This window comes from Marmota marmota, unplaced genomic scaffold (assembly GCF_001458135.2).
Source record: "Marmota marmota marmota unplaced genomic scaffold, marMar, whole genome shotgun sequence".
Classification (NCBI taxonomy): domain Eukaryota; kingdom Metazoa; phylum Chordata; class Mammalia; order Rodentia; family Sciuridae; genus Marmota; species Marmota marmota.
Window position 1 is genome coordinate 1774277 of NW_026000305.1, and position 15836 is coordinate 1790112.

Consider the following 15836-nt stretch of genomic DNA (forward strand, 5'->3'; position numbering starts at 1 on the left):
GATGTGTAAGTATCAGAGAATCAGTTGTTACACTGTTTTCTCCTTATTTTCCCATTTGAAGCTGGATTTTGTGATGTCACTATTTTCTGAGTGAGGGTGATTTTCATTAGAGTGTGCTAATCTAGTGTTCCAGATGTTATATGTAATTAGAGACAATTCGATGTAATAATAGCTACCGTTAGCTATTTTCTTGGTTCTTTATGAATGGTAAGCTATTTAAATTCTACACTTTTCTAGAAAAGTATAATTTCCTACATTCTGCAGATAAGGAAACAAACTTAGATAATTAAAGTAACTTGTCCAATGTCATGACTATTAAGGGAAAGAAATAGGGTTTAAACCTAGATTCTTTTTTTTTTCCTACAAAGCCTCTGCTCTTATCATAATAAAAATACTCAGTTTGATGATCAAGAAACTTGGTACAAGTTAGGACTCTGTTACTAATTACTTAAAGTGACTAATGTTGTTTTCCTTGACTGTAAATGAACCTAGCACACAACCTACTAAGTACCTGTCATCTGTGAGGGGCCAGTAAGGTCTTACAACAAAATGTGGAAGGTTCATCAAAAACTTTTTTTAATGAAATAATGAGGAATATGTTCAGCTTCCGATTTGGAGAACAGAGCAAGGAAAAATACTTGAAAGCAATTTATGAATTTGTATGGTCTCCAAAGAGAAATGCCATTTTATCTTTAGGACATGAAAATTTGTAGGATAGGGTCTTCATTTGCCAATGACATTTCTTGCACAAGCAGGATTTTTCCCCTATAGAGGTCACACAGGATCTTGATTGAGATAACTCTTTGCAGAAATTGTGAAACACCTTTTCTCTAGATATTACTAATTTTAATTTTTTTTGGTACTGGGCATTGATCCCAGGGGTTCTTTACCACTGAACTGCATTCCTAGCTCTTTTTAAAAATGTACTAGTACATTAGAGTTACATATAATTTTGTGATTCATTTTAACATAATCATACATTTTCGGAATATAATTTGCTCCAGTTCAATGCCCACTACTTTCTCTTTCCCTCCCCTTTGACCCTCCCATTACCCCTCTTGTACTCTACTGGTCATCCTTCTATTTATGCTCTTTAAAATTGGCACTTTATAGATACACATAAGGGTGAAATTCACTGTGGTATTTTGTGTATAGCATAATTTGGTCAATTTCAGTTCTGCAGTTCCTTCCTTTTCCCAGCCCTTTTTAAAATTTTTTTTATTTTGAAGCAGGGTCTTGCTAAGTTGCCCATGTTTGTTTTGAATATGTGATTTTACTGTTGAAGCCTCCTCAATTGCTGACATTTCAGGCCTCAGTCACTTGGCCTGGCTAGATGTTATTAATTTTGAATTCTTTTATTCAATGGTTTTGAATCAGGGTAGCTTTCACATAAATAGGAAACTGCAAGTAAAGATAATTGAATGTACATATGCATTTTTCCTTCTATCTTCTCCATCTTCTTCCCCTTGAACTTTTTAAAAGGATCAAAGAAAGGGAATATTTTTCTCTTCCTTATTTTTGTTTTGTTGATTTTCCTTTGCTTTGTGATGGTGAATATCTCTACCAGCTTCTTGGGAGTTTGAGGAATATTAATAAGCTTCATAGCTAAAAGGAGAGTGTTCTACAGCAGTAAAGCTTTAAACTTTTTGTTGTTGATCTAATTTCTCTTTTTCCCCCATAAATAAAAATGACTTTAATTTGCCTTTCCATGACAAGGAAGGGTTAAATTGGAGGAGCTGTGAGACTCTGAAGTAGATAATCAGGAAGAAGAAATCCCTAGTACTCAATCCTTTGATCTGTGAGCTCTGTGCTTTGAGCTATGTCCCTGTTCCTGTCTATTTCTCTTTCTTCCTAGGATTGTTGGTGAACTTAACAATGCATGGCTGGCACTGGACTGTATTAATTGTCAGCAAAAGGGCATTGGAGACTCCTATGGAGTATGTTATCTTGTGCCTACACTTTGGAAGGAGAAAAAGTTAGTGATGATGTTGCTGATAACTTACCATGTGCTTTAAGTGCTTTTGTATTTTACAGATGTGGAAATTGAGCTTTTAAAGAGTAACATCTGTAAGGTGGTTGAATGAGGTCATGCAGCTTATAGGCACAGCAGGGATTTGAACCCAGTTCTGTCAGGTTCTGAAGCCTTGATTAATAGCAATGTATTAGTGGAAATACTTCCTTCAGTTAACATTTATTAATTAATATTTATTAAGTTTTCAAAGATGACCAAGTTACTGTCCATACCCCTAAGCTACTCTTGATTTAGTCAGAGGAAGCACTCATGCAATCCAATGACTAGATATTCTGTCGGAACTCTTAAAAAAGTATGTGCAAAACTATGGAATCACAGTTCTTTTGGTTACACATGGGAGAACTGATGGCTTCAGAGAAGAGACTATGTTGGACTTAAGGATTCTGAATAGTTTAAATTGTTTATTCATTGGTTTTGTGATGGAATAACATTTAGAATAAGCAGTATCACTAATAAAAAACAGATATGCAGGCACATGTTTCACTCAGATATTGTGGAATATATGGTTGTGACTGCATGGTAGAGAAGATCAGTATCTAGAATAAGGCAGAAGGGTTGTGTTGGCACTAAATTTTGCAGGGTGTTTTGGTGATGCTAAGGCTTTTGAACTTGATTCTAGAAGATATGTGTGTGTGTGTGTGTGTGTGTGTACATACAGCACACACACACACGCACACACACACACAGGAAATTGAACACAGTGACACCAAAGTGAGCAACATTGCCAGCCCTTTTTATTTTTATTTTTTTCATAGGTAAGAACCTATATCAAAGTTGCTAAGTTGCTGAAGCTGGCCTTAAACTTGCAATCATTCTGCCTCAGCCTCCTGAATCACTGGGATTATAGGCATGTGCCCCAGTATGTGGCTGATTCTAGGAGTATTAATGAGCAATTAAATATCTTTAAGCCAGGGAATTGTGTTTTGAGTTAGTGTGGGAGTTGTATTGAAGGGGTAAAACTTAATGGCAGGAAAGCCTTTGATTAGACTAATGTAGCAGACAAAATACTAGATAGTGAGAATGAAATATGGTAACATTAGTAGGGATCACAAGGATAGGAGAAGTTTGAGAACTTAAGTAGAATTATACTTGAAGAAATAATGAGGGAGTTCATTTTTTTTTTCTTGGTATAGGTAGCTATAAGCGTAGTGTTGCCATTATGAGAACAAGAGGAAGACCAGGTTGGGGCTTTTGGATAGATAATAATATTGTCCTTTGGACATGTCAAAACTGAATTGCTTCTGGGACATTTAGTGAAGGGAAATGTCTAATAAACTGATGAATCATTATCTGCAGTTTTAGTCGACCAGATATTGATCTGAATCTGTAGCTAACTGGATGAGCCCAGATTAGAGATATCAGTTAGTGCGTCATCCGCAGAGAAGTGATAATTAAACCAGTGGAAATAGATGAGATCATAAAAAGAAGCAAGAATAAAGGGCAACTTTTTTTATATTACTACTTACCTGCCTGCCTTGGTTGTCTTAAATGGATTTGAATGGGTGGATTTGTGTGGGATAACTGACTGACAACTCTAAACATAGGAACATCTCTCTCTAGGTCTAATGACTGGAAATATAGCTTGGTATTTCTTGCCAATAGACTGGTCTGATTGCCAAAGCAAATTCCTGTAGCTTCATGGAACTCTTTTAAAGCCAGGTAACATTTTAAAACCATATGTTATACATGATAAATATGTACAATTTTTATTTGCTAATAAAAATGTCCACTAAGGTCCTGGTCATTGTCTTTGACATAAGAATAACATCTGCATTCTCTATCATGGGGACTCCCCTTCCCTTATTTTGGAGTAAGAGGTGGTAAAAGGAGTTTAGTTTTCTTTGTATCAGGTATGTGGAACTTTTACTAAATGAAAATTTATGTAGAGGCTAAGTCTGAAAAATTTTGTAACCTGTTCTATTATTTTTCACCAGCAAGTCCTGTCATGACTCATGGTATTCCAACAAAATTAAAATGGAAAAAAGCCTTTATAAATGTGCACCATTTATAGTACTGCATAACAGCCAGCAAACCAATACTAGTAGGCATGCTTGACTTCTACTTTCTCATTCTACCATATACATAAAGATATTTTAACATATTGTATATGAGACATGCAATAATATTGATTGCATTCTAGGGCCTGGAAATGAATATTCCTTGCAGCTCTGACATTGGAGTAGACATAGTCATAAAATTATAATCCCTTTTTCATTATACAAATAAATTGGGTCAGCAAAAAAAAAAAAAAACAAACTTAGACTTTAGACTTTATTCCATGTAATGTTTGTAAACATTGATTTTTTTCTTATGTGATTTAGATTGAAGGGTTTGTATGTGTTTATAATTTAAGATTCTAACCAAATGGGTTATAGTATATACTGTTAATGTTATATTGTGGGAAGAGTATAGGCTTTGGAGACTGATATTCCCTGAGCTTTTTGTTATTTCCTATCTGAGTGAATTAGATATGATATCAACTTCACAGTTGTTTTTTTCCCTATTGTATAATGGAGATAAATATAGCGCCATTTTTTTGATTCACATGAAGTCTAAGCGAAATAGTGAATGTAAAATGCCAAACTTGTATATATAGATTTTTCTATTTTTTTCCTTCCCCTTTAAGTGAATTAAGCCAACATTTCACAAAATATGTTCTGTTAAAACCTAATACTTCAAAATGCTTTTTCAAAAAATGGTATTCATTGGTCAACTGAATTTGTGGAATGGTACATACTGCTGTATTCCCTCTTGAAGAACTACAAAAAACATGACCATAATTAGGGGTGCTGAGAAGAAGCCATGCCACAAATAAACCATTTTTTGTTGTTATTATTTAACTTTTTAAAACTCAGGGTTTTCCAAATCTATTTTGGCATTGTGCTTTATTTATTTTTATTTTTTGGACACATTAACAGTCCATGTTATTGATAGGGAATGCATTTTGGAAATGGTGAATTTAGTTTATCAGGGCCAGGTGCTATTCAACATTTAAGGGTTTGGATTCATTGAACCGCAGCTACTATTATCTTGTGTCTATGTGTGCAAGTCTCAGTGTCCTCACTTATAAAATTGCATCTTTCCTATCTACCTCACCTAATTTCTGGAAAAGCCCATGATAAAATATTTGTACAAACAACTTCAAAGATTAGAAATGTCATTAGTGGAAGGTGGTCTTTTCTTCTATTCTACAAAAAGGAATTGTAGGAGCAGTGAATGTAAAATAGGACCATCTAGAGGTTGAGCTGGGCTGCTTCCCTTTCTCAATGACCGAGCTTAGTCCCCATTGACTATGTGCCTGAAAACATTTTCAACTCTTGAGTTTCTTAATAATTAAAATGATTCCCAGATGAATGTGCCTGAATGTCAATAACTCCATCTTTTGTTAATGTTCATGGACTTGCTTACAGAAACCATTTTATAACACAATATGTAGTTTAGAATCATTTAACTATGTCTGCTGCTGAATATTTAGTAATGAAATAACGTATAATGGTATTAGGATTTAATTAATGGGCTATAGTTAATGGATTTAATGCTCGGCCTTCTCATATAGTTCAAAATTTTGGGTCTACCTGTGGTACATTTCTTATTTAGTAGGAAATATTAAGCACAGTGATGTTTCTTTAAGATCAGACACTATGAAAGGGTGAGAAATTTCTTGAAATACTGTTTGAATACTGTATTTTCTGTTGTTTTATTGATTGATGTTAATGGAGACAGTTGTGTAACACATTTCCTTATTGTGCCCAGAAAAACTTAGTGGCACTATGAGTAAGCTATGGGAAAACTTAGAAAGATTAAAACTATGTTTTCTACAGTTATAAGGTCAACATTTCACATAATGGAGAACTGTATCCTGTTGTTATAATAATAAAACCTTTCTTATATTTAAAATATAAATGCCATGTTTGTGATTTTTACTATTTTAGCTGAAAATTGTAGGTCACTTTCCCATCCTAAAACATTAAAGGGCTTTATATATTAGTTTCATGTGTGCTATTTAAATACTGTGAATTCTTATTTTCCGGTTCTACAAAGAGACAATAATTTTAAGGAAGTCTTTTTCATCCTTCATCAAAAAGTACTTATTCCGTTACTTGTTATACAGATGCAGTTGTGACATAAAACTGGCAGAAAACATGCCAAGTCTTTTTTCTTATTTTTTTCTCATTCAGGAAGTTCTCACTTTGTCCTTAAAATAAATCTCATCTTTGAGGTTTGAAAAACAAAACCAACAACTTAGCTTTAATTCTCTCTACAGATGCAGTTTTAAAAACAGTAGAAATAATATTTTATGAATTGAATTTAAATGTCACAGTTCAAAAGCCATATGTTTATAGATAAAATTGAGAAAAATATTTTGTGGGCTTTAATTTTTATTATTTCTATTAAAGTATTGCTCCAGAGAGCATATTAAAATGTCATATTGATTTTTCCTTTTTCTTTTCATCATATTGATTTTGATACGTCAAGTCGTTGTCTTAAAGGGATGTTTTAAACTATATTTAGAACTATACAAATATCAAAATGAATTTCATCAAAGACAGTGCTGGCTTTATAGCAAGTTTACTAATAATTGTGTTACCATTTTTGTCAGAAAGACCACAGTAATGAAAACCATGTTTCAACTTTTATATATATAATTGGATGAGATCACCAGATGCTGATGTTAAGAGCACATCAACAGGAAAAGTTGAAAATGGGAGCTGCATGGAAAAATACCAAAACCAATTAGCTTTGTCAAAAACCATATGACCAAGCATAGGAGAGAAAAATAGATTTTGACCATGAGCTGACCTCAGGTAACTTAATCATGGAAAGAAACAACAAGATGGCCCTTCTTAGAGTTTTCTTAGGCATTTGATAATAGACGAAAATACCTTGGAAATTGATACATCATATTCAGTGCTTCAAAACTCAATGTCAGCTTACTTTTATTTTTCTAATATTTTATAATGCTAATTTTGAAACACAGAAAATTTGAAAAATTATATTGTGAACACCTGTGTATGCACAACCTAGATTCTACAATTAACATTTTGGTGTATTTGCTTTACTACATAACTATGTATTCATTCTATTATCCATCCATACTCCATCTTATGATTTTAAGCATTTCAAAGTAAGTTGTACACACCAATAATTTCAGTTCTGAATACTTCAGCATACATATCAACAATAGTTCAACATTTGTTTGTGGTTCTTTTTTGAGATAATATTTAGATACAGTGTACCACTAATCAGTTTGACAAATGCATATACTTAAAAACCTTATTAATTGGGCTGGGGTTTGGGCTCAGGAGGTAGAGTGCTCACCTAGCATGCGTGAGGCACTGGGTTCAATCCTCAGCACCACATAAATAAAATAAGATATTGTGTTCACCTATAATTAAAAAATAAATATTAAAAACACCTTATTAATTAAGTAAATTAAATTAAAATTGTAACAAGGTAAAGAATATTACTGTCAATCCACAAAGTTTCTTTGTTCCTCTTCATAGTCTAGTCCTATCCTCATTTCCACACTTACAAATTACCATTCTCATGATATTTTCATCATAGATTAATTAATTTAGCTTGTTCTAGAACTTAACATAAATGAAAACATACAGTATTTTTTTTTTTTTTGGTTAAAGCTTTCTCTTAACAGTTTTGGTATGCATCTATATATTGTCTATATAAGTAGTTTATTTATATTGGTGAATAGTAGCCACCCTATGAATGTATGCTGCAACTTATTTATCCATTCTATTGATGGATACTTGAATTATTATTACCATGGGCTATTAAAGAATAGACTGTTGTGAAAAGACTTGTGTAAATATTTTTGTGGGCATATATTTTTCTTTTGTATAATCCTAGGATTACAATTACGGGATCATAGGATAGATGTATGTTTAGTTTTGTAAGAAACTGCCAGATGTTTTCTGAAAGTGTTTATACCATTTTATATTTCACCAAAAAAAAGTCCCAAGAAACCATCCTGAGCATCCTACCAATGCCCAATATTATGAACCTTTTTAAGCTATTATGCTCATTTTTAATGCTCATTTTAATAGGAACTTACTTAAAGATACTTAGTAATCACTTTGTGAAATGTTTTTTTCAATCTCTTTGCCCATTTTTAAGTTGGTATATCCATTCAAAGAAATGTACATAAATCTTGAAACTTGTGCCCATTAGATAAAAAGTGAAACACACATATGACCTTATAAGTTGTTCAAAGGAAGTCTAAAAATATTTCGACAAGTTAAAATGAAAGTGTACCTAGGATCTCTTGTTACTTTGTTGAATGTTGCATTTGGATGGTAGAAAGAGGTAGCAGAAGTGTATTCTTCTCAGGTAAGGGAGTAAATGGTATACATTGGTATGGGAAAACCACCATTGCTAACATTACTTTTTTTTCTTTCCCTTATCCATGCTTCCATATCTCAGCTTCTTCTTCCACATGCTCTCTGATTTAGGGTTAGCTTATAGGTTTCCTGACCCCATCATTTTAGCAAGGTTTGGTCATCTAGAATTGGTTGTATACCTGAAATCCTATCTAAATTTTAAAGCCTGTTAGAGATTCTGAATGATGTATGAATTTACATTATCCCTGAGAGAACCATAAGATATGACAAAAACGATGATCTATATTAATAGACCTTCTTTCACAAATGTTTGATTTAACCCTTTGTTAAAGCAAAGGAGTGATTATTTGTTAAAATATTCTTCAGGCCCATGTTAACAGTTGATCAAGTAGAAAATATCAAAATTTTGAGATAACATTCAGTAGCATTATGGAAGAGTAATTTTGTATGTAATATTAATGGTTTAATTTTCAATAGAGCTTTTATATATTCTTATTTTATTAGAGAAAGATATAGAGGAACAAATGTGTTACTGGAAGCAAAGGCAAGAATCCCTCCCACCCAGAACTGAAATGGCTATTGTAGGTTGGATTTAGTGTACTCTGTAGTTTATCAATACAGAGTGACTAAATGTGAATAGCTTTGCAAGGACTAGGAAGAACATTATTCAGTGCAGATTAGAGAGGTGTGTTTGCCAAAAATCTCCACTTGTGTTCATTGTTTACAAAATTTAACTGATCTTAGGAGACTTATATCTTCTCTAAAACAGTGATCTTCATAGGAGTGTGGCATGAGAAGAATAACTCTTGGAGCTGGAGTTGTAGCTTAGTGGTAGAGTGCTTGCCTTGCATGCATGACACACTGGGTTTAATCCTCAGCACCACATAAAAATAAATAAATAAACAAACAAACAAACAAACAAAGAAATAAATAAAGACATTGTGTCCATCTACAACTAAAAAAGAATATTAGAAAAAAAAGAATAACTCACCCAGGTCTCTGTGGAAGTTTTGTTTCTGTTTAATTTATCACATATCTTTGTGTGAATAACTGTGCCTCAGGATCTAGTTTTCTTTTATCTAAAGTAACCACTTCAGCCTGGAGTGATGGTGCTTGCCTGTAATCCCAGCAATTCTGGAGGCTGAGGCAGAAGGATCAAAAGTTTGAGGCCAGTCTCAGCAACTTAATGAGATGCTGTCTTAAAATAAAAAAGGGCTAGGTATGTAGCTTAGTGGTAAAATGCCCCTGTGTTCAATCCTCAGTACCTGCCCCCCACCACAAAGAAGAAAAATAATAAAATAACCACTTCATCTGTTTTATCTAGAGTAGCCAATTTCTCTCTCTCTCTCTCTCTCTCTCTCTGTATGCATGTATGTATGCATGTATGTGTTTGGTGTGAGAATGAATCTGGGAGTCTCATATCTTACCTGCTTAGTGATCAGGGAAGAAAACTCTATGGAGGCCAAATATATTTTTTTTAATTTCTTATAAGAAAAATTTCCTTTGGCATCTGAGAGCTCTGAATTTATTTCAGCCTATTATGTCTTCTTATGTCAAAATCCTGATAAGAATACTTTTGATTTCTTTCTTTTTTTTCCAGGGCTGAGGACTAAACTCAGGGCCTTGCGCTTGCTAGACAAGCGCTCTGCCACTAAGCTAAATCCTCAACCCCTGCTTTTGATTTCTTGAGGCAGCAGTATTAAAAAATGAAGTGAGTTTACGGATCATGAATTTTGGTTGGTGAAGATCACAGACTTGATTTTTTACCCCATCCTTTACTTTTCTTATTGTTACAGAAGAAACTACTATGGAGGAAACTGGGCCAGTTTTAGCTTTTCAGGACTGTTGTCCTGGCTAAAGGAATATCAGGTAAAGTTCTTATTTGATCTTTTTTTATTTGCAAGACTGTGTTTTATGCCACATAATAATCCACCATTGAAGAAAACTCTAGATGTCATCTAGGTAATATATAATTGATTCTTTATTTTTATTCAGTTATTTGTCAAAAAACATGTTACTTGAAGAGTAAATCATATACTGTTGATACTATTTCCTATTTACTCTCTATGCCCAAATATAAAGCAAGATATTTACCTCCAAAATTATCTTTCACAAAAATATCCCAGTTCTTATATAACATTTTACATATTATTAGTTGCTTTTTTTTAGTTAATATATTTAAAACAGAAAACAAATAGTGGGCTGGGGTTGTGGTTCACAGGTAGAGCACTTGCCTAGTATATGTGAGGCACTGGGTTTGATCCTCAGCACCACATAAAAATAAAATAAAGGTATTGTGTCTACCTAAAACTAAGAAATAAATGTTAAAAAATAATACAGCTAGTTAAGGAACATACATTGACTTGAAATGCTCTCTGTCAGTGGTGGTTTTATATTTTCATATAAGTCATCTGACAGTGGTAAAAAAAGAGGAAAATGATTTAATATAAATAAATTAAGTAATTTTTAAGGGTAGGATTTTATTACTATACCTGTTGAATGAGTGCCATTATAAAGAAATTTTTGGAGATCTCTTAACATAAAATATGGAATTTTTAATGGAGAATTTACCAATTTATATGATAGGCTTTTAAAAACTCCTGAAATTCCTGCTGAGAACATCTTACATGGAATCATTAACTGCTACATATCGAAAGAGTTTAGGTTTTTGGGAAAGGAGAATGTTATATTCCCGAAAATGGCATTCAATTAGCTAAGAATAACTATTAAAACTTATCGATCACCATACTAAGCACTGTAGTTGTGTTGATTGATTTAATGGTGTACATGACTCAAAGAATATCTCATGATAACAGAGACTTTAATGTTAAAGATACAAGATACAGTATGAATATCATTTCATGAAATAAGTAGAGAAACAAATGATTGTAAAACAGTATTTCATATAATAATTCAACCTATCTATAAGTCAAGATAGTAAATGTTAGAAGTATATATTTATCTATTTTATCTATGTGCCTAAAATATTCATATGTTTAAATTGATCGGAAAACCAGTTTTTGAACCTTACCTTTGGAACATGTATATGAAGCACCTTATATTAGGTGTATTTAGTATTTCCTTGAGAAGAGTTAGTTTTTGTTCTCAGAAAAACAACAAAATACCCAGTTGTCTGGAAGTTTTTTCTTGAGTGTGTTAGTTAGGTTTTTGACACTGACCAAAATACCTACAAGAACAACTTCTAGGAGGAAAAGTTTATGTGGACTCACCGTTTCAGAGGTTCAGTCTATGGTCAGCTGACTCCATTGCCTTGGGCCTGAGGTGAAGCAGAACATCATGGGGAAAGGGCATGGAGCAGGAAAGCTAAAAGAGAGAGGGAGAAAAGGAGAAGTCAGTAAAACAAGATATAATCCCCAAGGGCACATCCCTAGCGAACTACTTCTTCCTGTTATGCCACCTGCTTACAGTTACTGCCCAGCTATTTCAGGGTAGAATGGACAGATTAGGTTATAACTCTCATTGTCTAATTATTTCACTATGAATATTCCTGCATTAACAGGAGCTTTTGGGGGAACACTTCATATCCAAACCATAACATTGGGAAAAGTGATTTTTGAAAGCAAATTTTAAAATCAGTTAGATTTAGTCAAATAGAAATAGTTTTGTAGAAGTACCTTTTTGCTTTCAGGCTTGTTTTACTTCAGGATCTTTACTATGTCACCATGTCCTTTACCCCTTCACTCTTTCTTCTCAGTCCACTATTCTTTTCTTAGGCTGGAATCTCATGTCAACCAGCTAACATTCTTCTGTTTCACCTCCTCTTATACTTCTGTCAGGATGTTTAATACCATTTAATATTATCCTTGATAATAAAGCCTAAATGCTATTATTTTTCTTTAATTTTAATATATGAAATTCAAGACAGTGAAACCTTTGAAAAACAATTATTGCCCTACTTTATAGAATTTTAAGGTTATAAATTTTCTGAGGAGAATTTACTCAACACAAATGATAATATTGTATTTTGAGTATACATAATGCATTTACAAAGTTTTCTCAGTGAAAGGTATGTATCAAGTAGTTTAAAAATTTAAACTTGGGGCTGGGATTATGTCTCAGCAGTAGAGCGCTTACCTAGCAGGTGCAAGGCCCTGGGTTCGATCCCCAGCACCACATAAAATAAAATAAATGTATAAAAAATTTAAACTGATTAATAATTGAACCTTTATATTTGGAAAAAGTATATGCTGATATCTTTGCAAGTACCCTGTATGTAAATATTGGGAAAAATTAAATTTCACGAAATTTTCTTCACTCAGTATAATTAGTAATTGCTGAAAATTTTGAAGGACTACTTTCAACCCTTAGTAGTTTAAAGAAGTATACTGTGCTGAGTGTCTTTCAAAAACACTTTATATGCAATCAAAATAGAAAGTAGTGGTGAGCAGTCTTCAGAGATCTGAAAGTAAATAGAGTAAGGAAGTCATTTTGACCCTGGTGTTTTGATAGCTAAATATAAAACAACAGACAAAAAGCCATTACTATTAACAAGTAATTTATATAGTAGATGTTTGATTCTCAGCAGGTAGGTTACTTTTGCTAATTCTTAAGCAGCATCAAAATAGCCATTTCCAGAAGACTATATCAAATGTCATATGCCCTGATAGAAATTTTATGTACCAAAGCTAGGTTTTGGTAGCATAACTTTTACACTGTGTTTTCTTCTCCTTCCTTTGAATTTGGCACCCTCTTTTGGAGTCATTTCAATGATGCTGAAGTGATGATGTCCTTGGAATTTCAATGTGATGAAAGGAAAAGTATGAATTTAGAAAAGGTACACATTTTCTCAGAAAATTACAGGTTCCAATTGCTCAATTTAATTAAAACTTCTCATGTGTTTTGCTTAGGAAAACAATGACATTGTGATTGATAGTTCACTGTGGCAAGAACAAATCCTTGAAAATGAAGAAGCCATTGCTCTTAGCAGGAAGGACAAAACTATTCAACACGTGGAAGTATTTTGTTATGCCAGGTATGGAAAATAATTATTTAGATAACTAACAATAACGACTTCTTTTTCAAACTTCTTCATATGAAGCCAATAATAAAGTTTTAAATGACATTGGTTGCTCCAAGTCAAGTTGATATGTTGGTTTTGCTTGTTCTTAAGTCTGTTAGTGTTTTTCTATTTAGGAACCAGTAATACCATCTTTCTTTATTGGATTACAATTTACCAAACTCTTTTAAATATATTATCTCCTATGATCTTTACAGAAGTCTTGCAATAGAATAGTTTCATTTTTTAAGAAAATCTGCAAAGGAACTCAGAGATTAAGTAATTTACCAAAAGTCATATGGTGTGGCAAATGGCAAGGCCACAAACCTAAACTAGAGAGTGATAGAGCCTGAGATTAAACTTCAGGGTTCTTTACTCCTGCTCCAGTGTTTGTCCAACTAGATCATTCTTCTAGTATAACATTCTATGTAGCAAAATTGCAAGATTATAATTTTGATTAGTTAAGTTCAGTGGTTGTAGCATTTGGATAAATATTTTTATAAATTACAGTAAAATAGTGGGAATTATAAATGTTCAAAGTATTTCCTCCAAGTGAAAGATTCATTGTTTTACAACAATTGGAATAGATTCTTTTTCTTTTTTGGTATTGGGGCTTGAACCCAGGGAGAGTTTACCACTGATTTATATTCCCAGTCCTTTTTTTTTTTTTTATTTTGAGACAGGATCTCAGTAAGTTGCTTAGGGCCTTGCTGAGTTGCTGAGGCTGGTCTCAAACTTGCGATCCTCCTGCCTCAGCCTCCTGAATCCCTGGGCTTACAGGTATGCACCACCTGACTTTTTTTTTTTTTTTCAAATGATATGTGGTCAACAAGTTGAAAGGTTTAGTGCATCAGCTGTTAGGCACTTTAATAGTAATTAGGTCTTACAATCCATTTCACAGAGATTTTTCAGGATATGCTTTGTCATGTTACTCATTCTTGTTATGCCAGAGTGAGCCTGTGAAATGTTTGGTAACTGGTGCTTGATTTTTTTTTTAACCTATTTTCATGTCTTTCAGGTAATTAGAAATTTCCTCATAAATACACAGTTAATGTTCTCTGATTTTCTGTAAAAGATCTGCCTTTGAAACATGAGATAAAGATTATAATTACATAATCCTAAATGTCATTTAGTATTAAAAGGTACAGCTTACTGACATTGCTCAAATCCAGTATAGGAAGATTTATGAGGAAGGTGATTTCAACTGAAAAGTTATATTCTTATAAGAAGTAGGAGTAAATATTTGGTAATTTTATTGTGTGATATTTTGTGCCCATGAGTATTACTTGACTATTTCATAGAATCATACTGTAGCCCTCTTAAAGGTACTTTTTGATACTTCAAGGCTTTTGATTTCTCTACCTGACAGTTAAGGTTAATAGTTTCTGATTACTGACTAGCTAACGTTTTGAGTTCAAAGGAAATCATCTCATTTTCTGTTGCTCATATGTTCAATTTCATTTTTAGAACTTCTCAAAGTGAGAAATAGAAAATTAGATTATAAAGTTTGCCTTAAAATAGCCAAATAGGACTCTGTTTTGTGCTCTTCTGATTGCCAATTAAAATATGGAACAAGAGGTAAACACAATAATGTTCCATGTCTTTATTCACTGGAGCAGGAAGAGCGTTGAGAAAGCCGGGCGTGGAGGACTATACAAAAAATCCAGTTATATATAGTTAGTGCTTAATGACATTAGCAAATAGGAATTAAAGTGCCTCACTCAGTCCCATATTGCCAGATGAAAAGGGGCTAGGGGCCAAATCAACTGTCAGATTTACTTTATATGAGAAGTTATCACTCAGAAACCATTAATTTAAATCTAAATCTTTATTTAATATATATTTCTAACAACCTTGTTTCCTTTTTTTCCCCCCTACTGTAGTAGTTTAAATCTACAAATAGGAAAAAGGCTATTTGCTAGAGACAAACATACTGAGACCAGGGGTATAGTCCTGCCTTTCCCATTCAACTTACTATGTGATACTCAGCAAGAGATGCTTTCCCTTTGGGTCTAAAATATGAAGGGTTTGGACTAAGTAATCTCAAAAATATTTTTCAAATCTAAGTGCTACTGTTTCAGGTGCTAAATAATAGACTAACATAAGTGAAGACAGCATCATCAATCTGAGAGCAAACTGTGGGCCATTTTGTGTAGGAATAAATGGATTTTCATACCAGAAGATCCCTTTAAGCCCATCACCATATTATAACACAGTATAACAATTGATGATCATAATTCTATCCCAGTGTCTTCAGGCAAGTTAAAATAATATTGTCATTCCTACACTTGAAAAAGTATGGAAATTTGAAGTATGTTTTAGAAAGAGTACTAAAATGGTTAGAAAAAAATTATCATTTTAAGGGACAAGCTATATTTATCTAGAAAATTTTCTTATTTTCCCGTAAGTAAGGGTATCACTAAATAGTAGA

The 15836-nt window shown here is 33.0% G+C and overlaps 1 protein-coding gene across 2 annotated transcripts in view; it reads left to right on the forward strand.

The window, feature by feature from the left end:
• Positions 1–6571: 6571 nt before the first annotated feature.
• Chm (CHM Rab escort protein) overlaps positions 6572–15836 on the forward strand; it is a 104440-nt gene continuing 95175 nt past the window's right edge. The window contains exons 1-4 of one of the 2 annotated variants that reach the window (XM_048797281.1): positions 6572–6837; positions 10185–10257; positions 13108–13166; positions 13257–13381. In XM_048797281.1, the coding sequence (XP_048653238.1) occupies positions 13155–13166; positions 13257–13381 (137 nt within the window). In that variant the 5' untranslated portion in view covers positions 6572–6837; positions 10185–10257; positions 13108–13154. The remainder of the gene's footprint in view (positions 6838–10184; positions 10258–13107; positions 13167–13256; positions 13382–15836) is intronic. The other variant, XM_048797280.1, reaches the window with a different exon arrangement.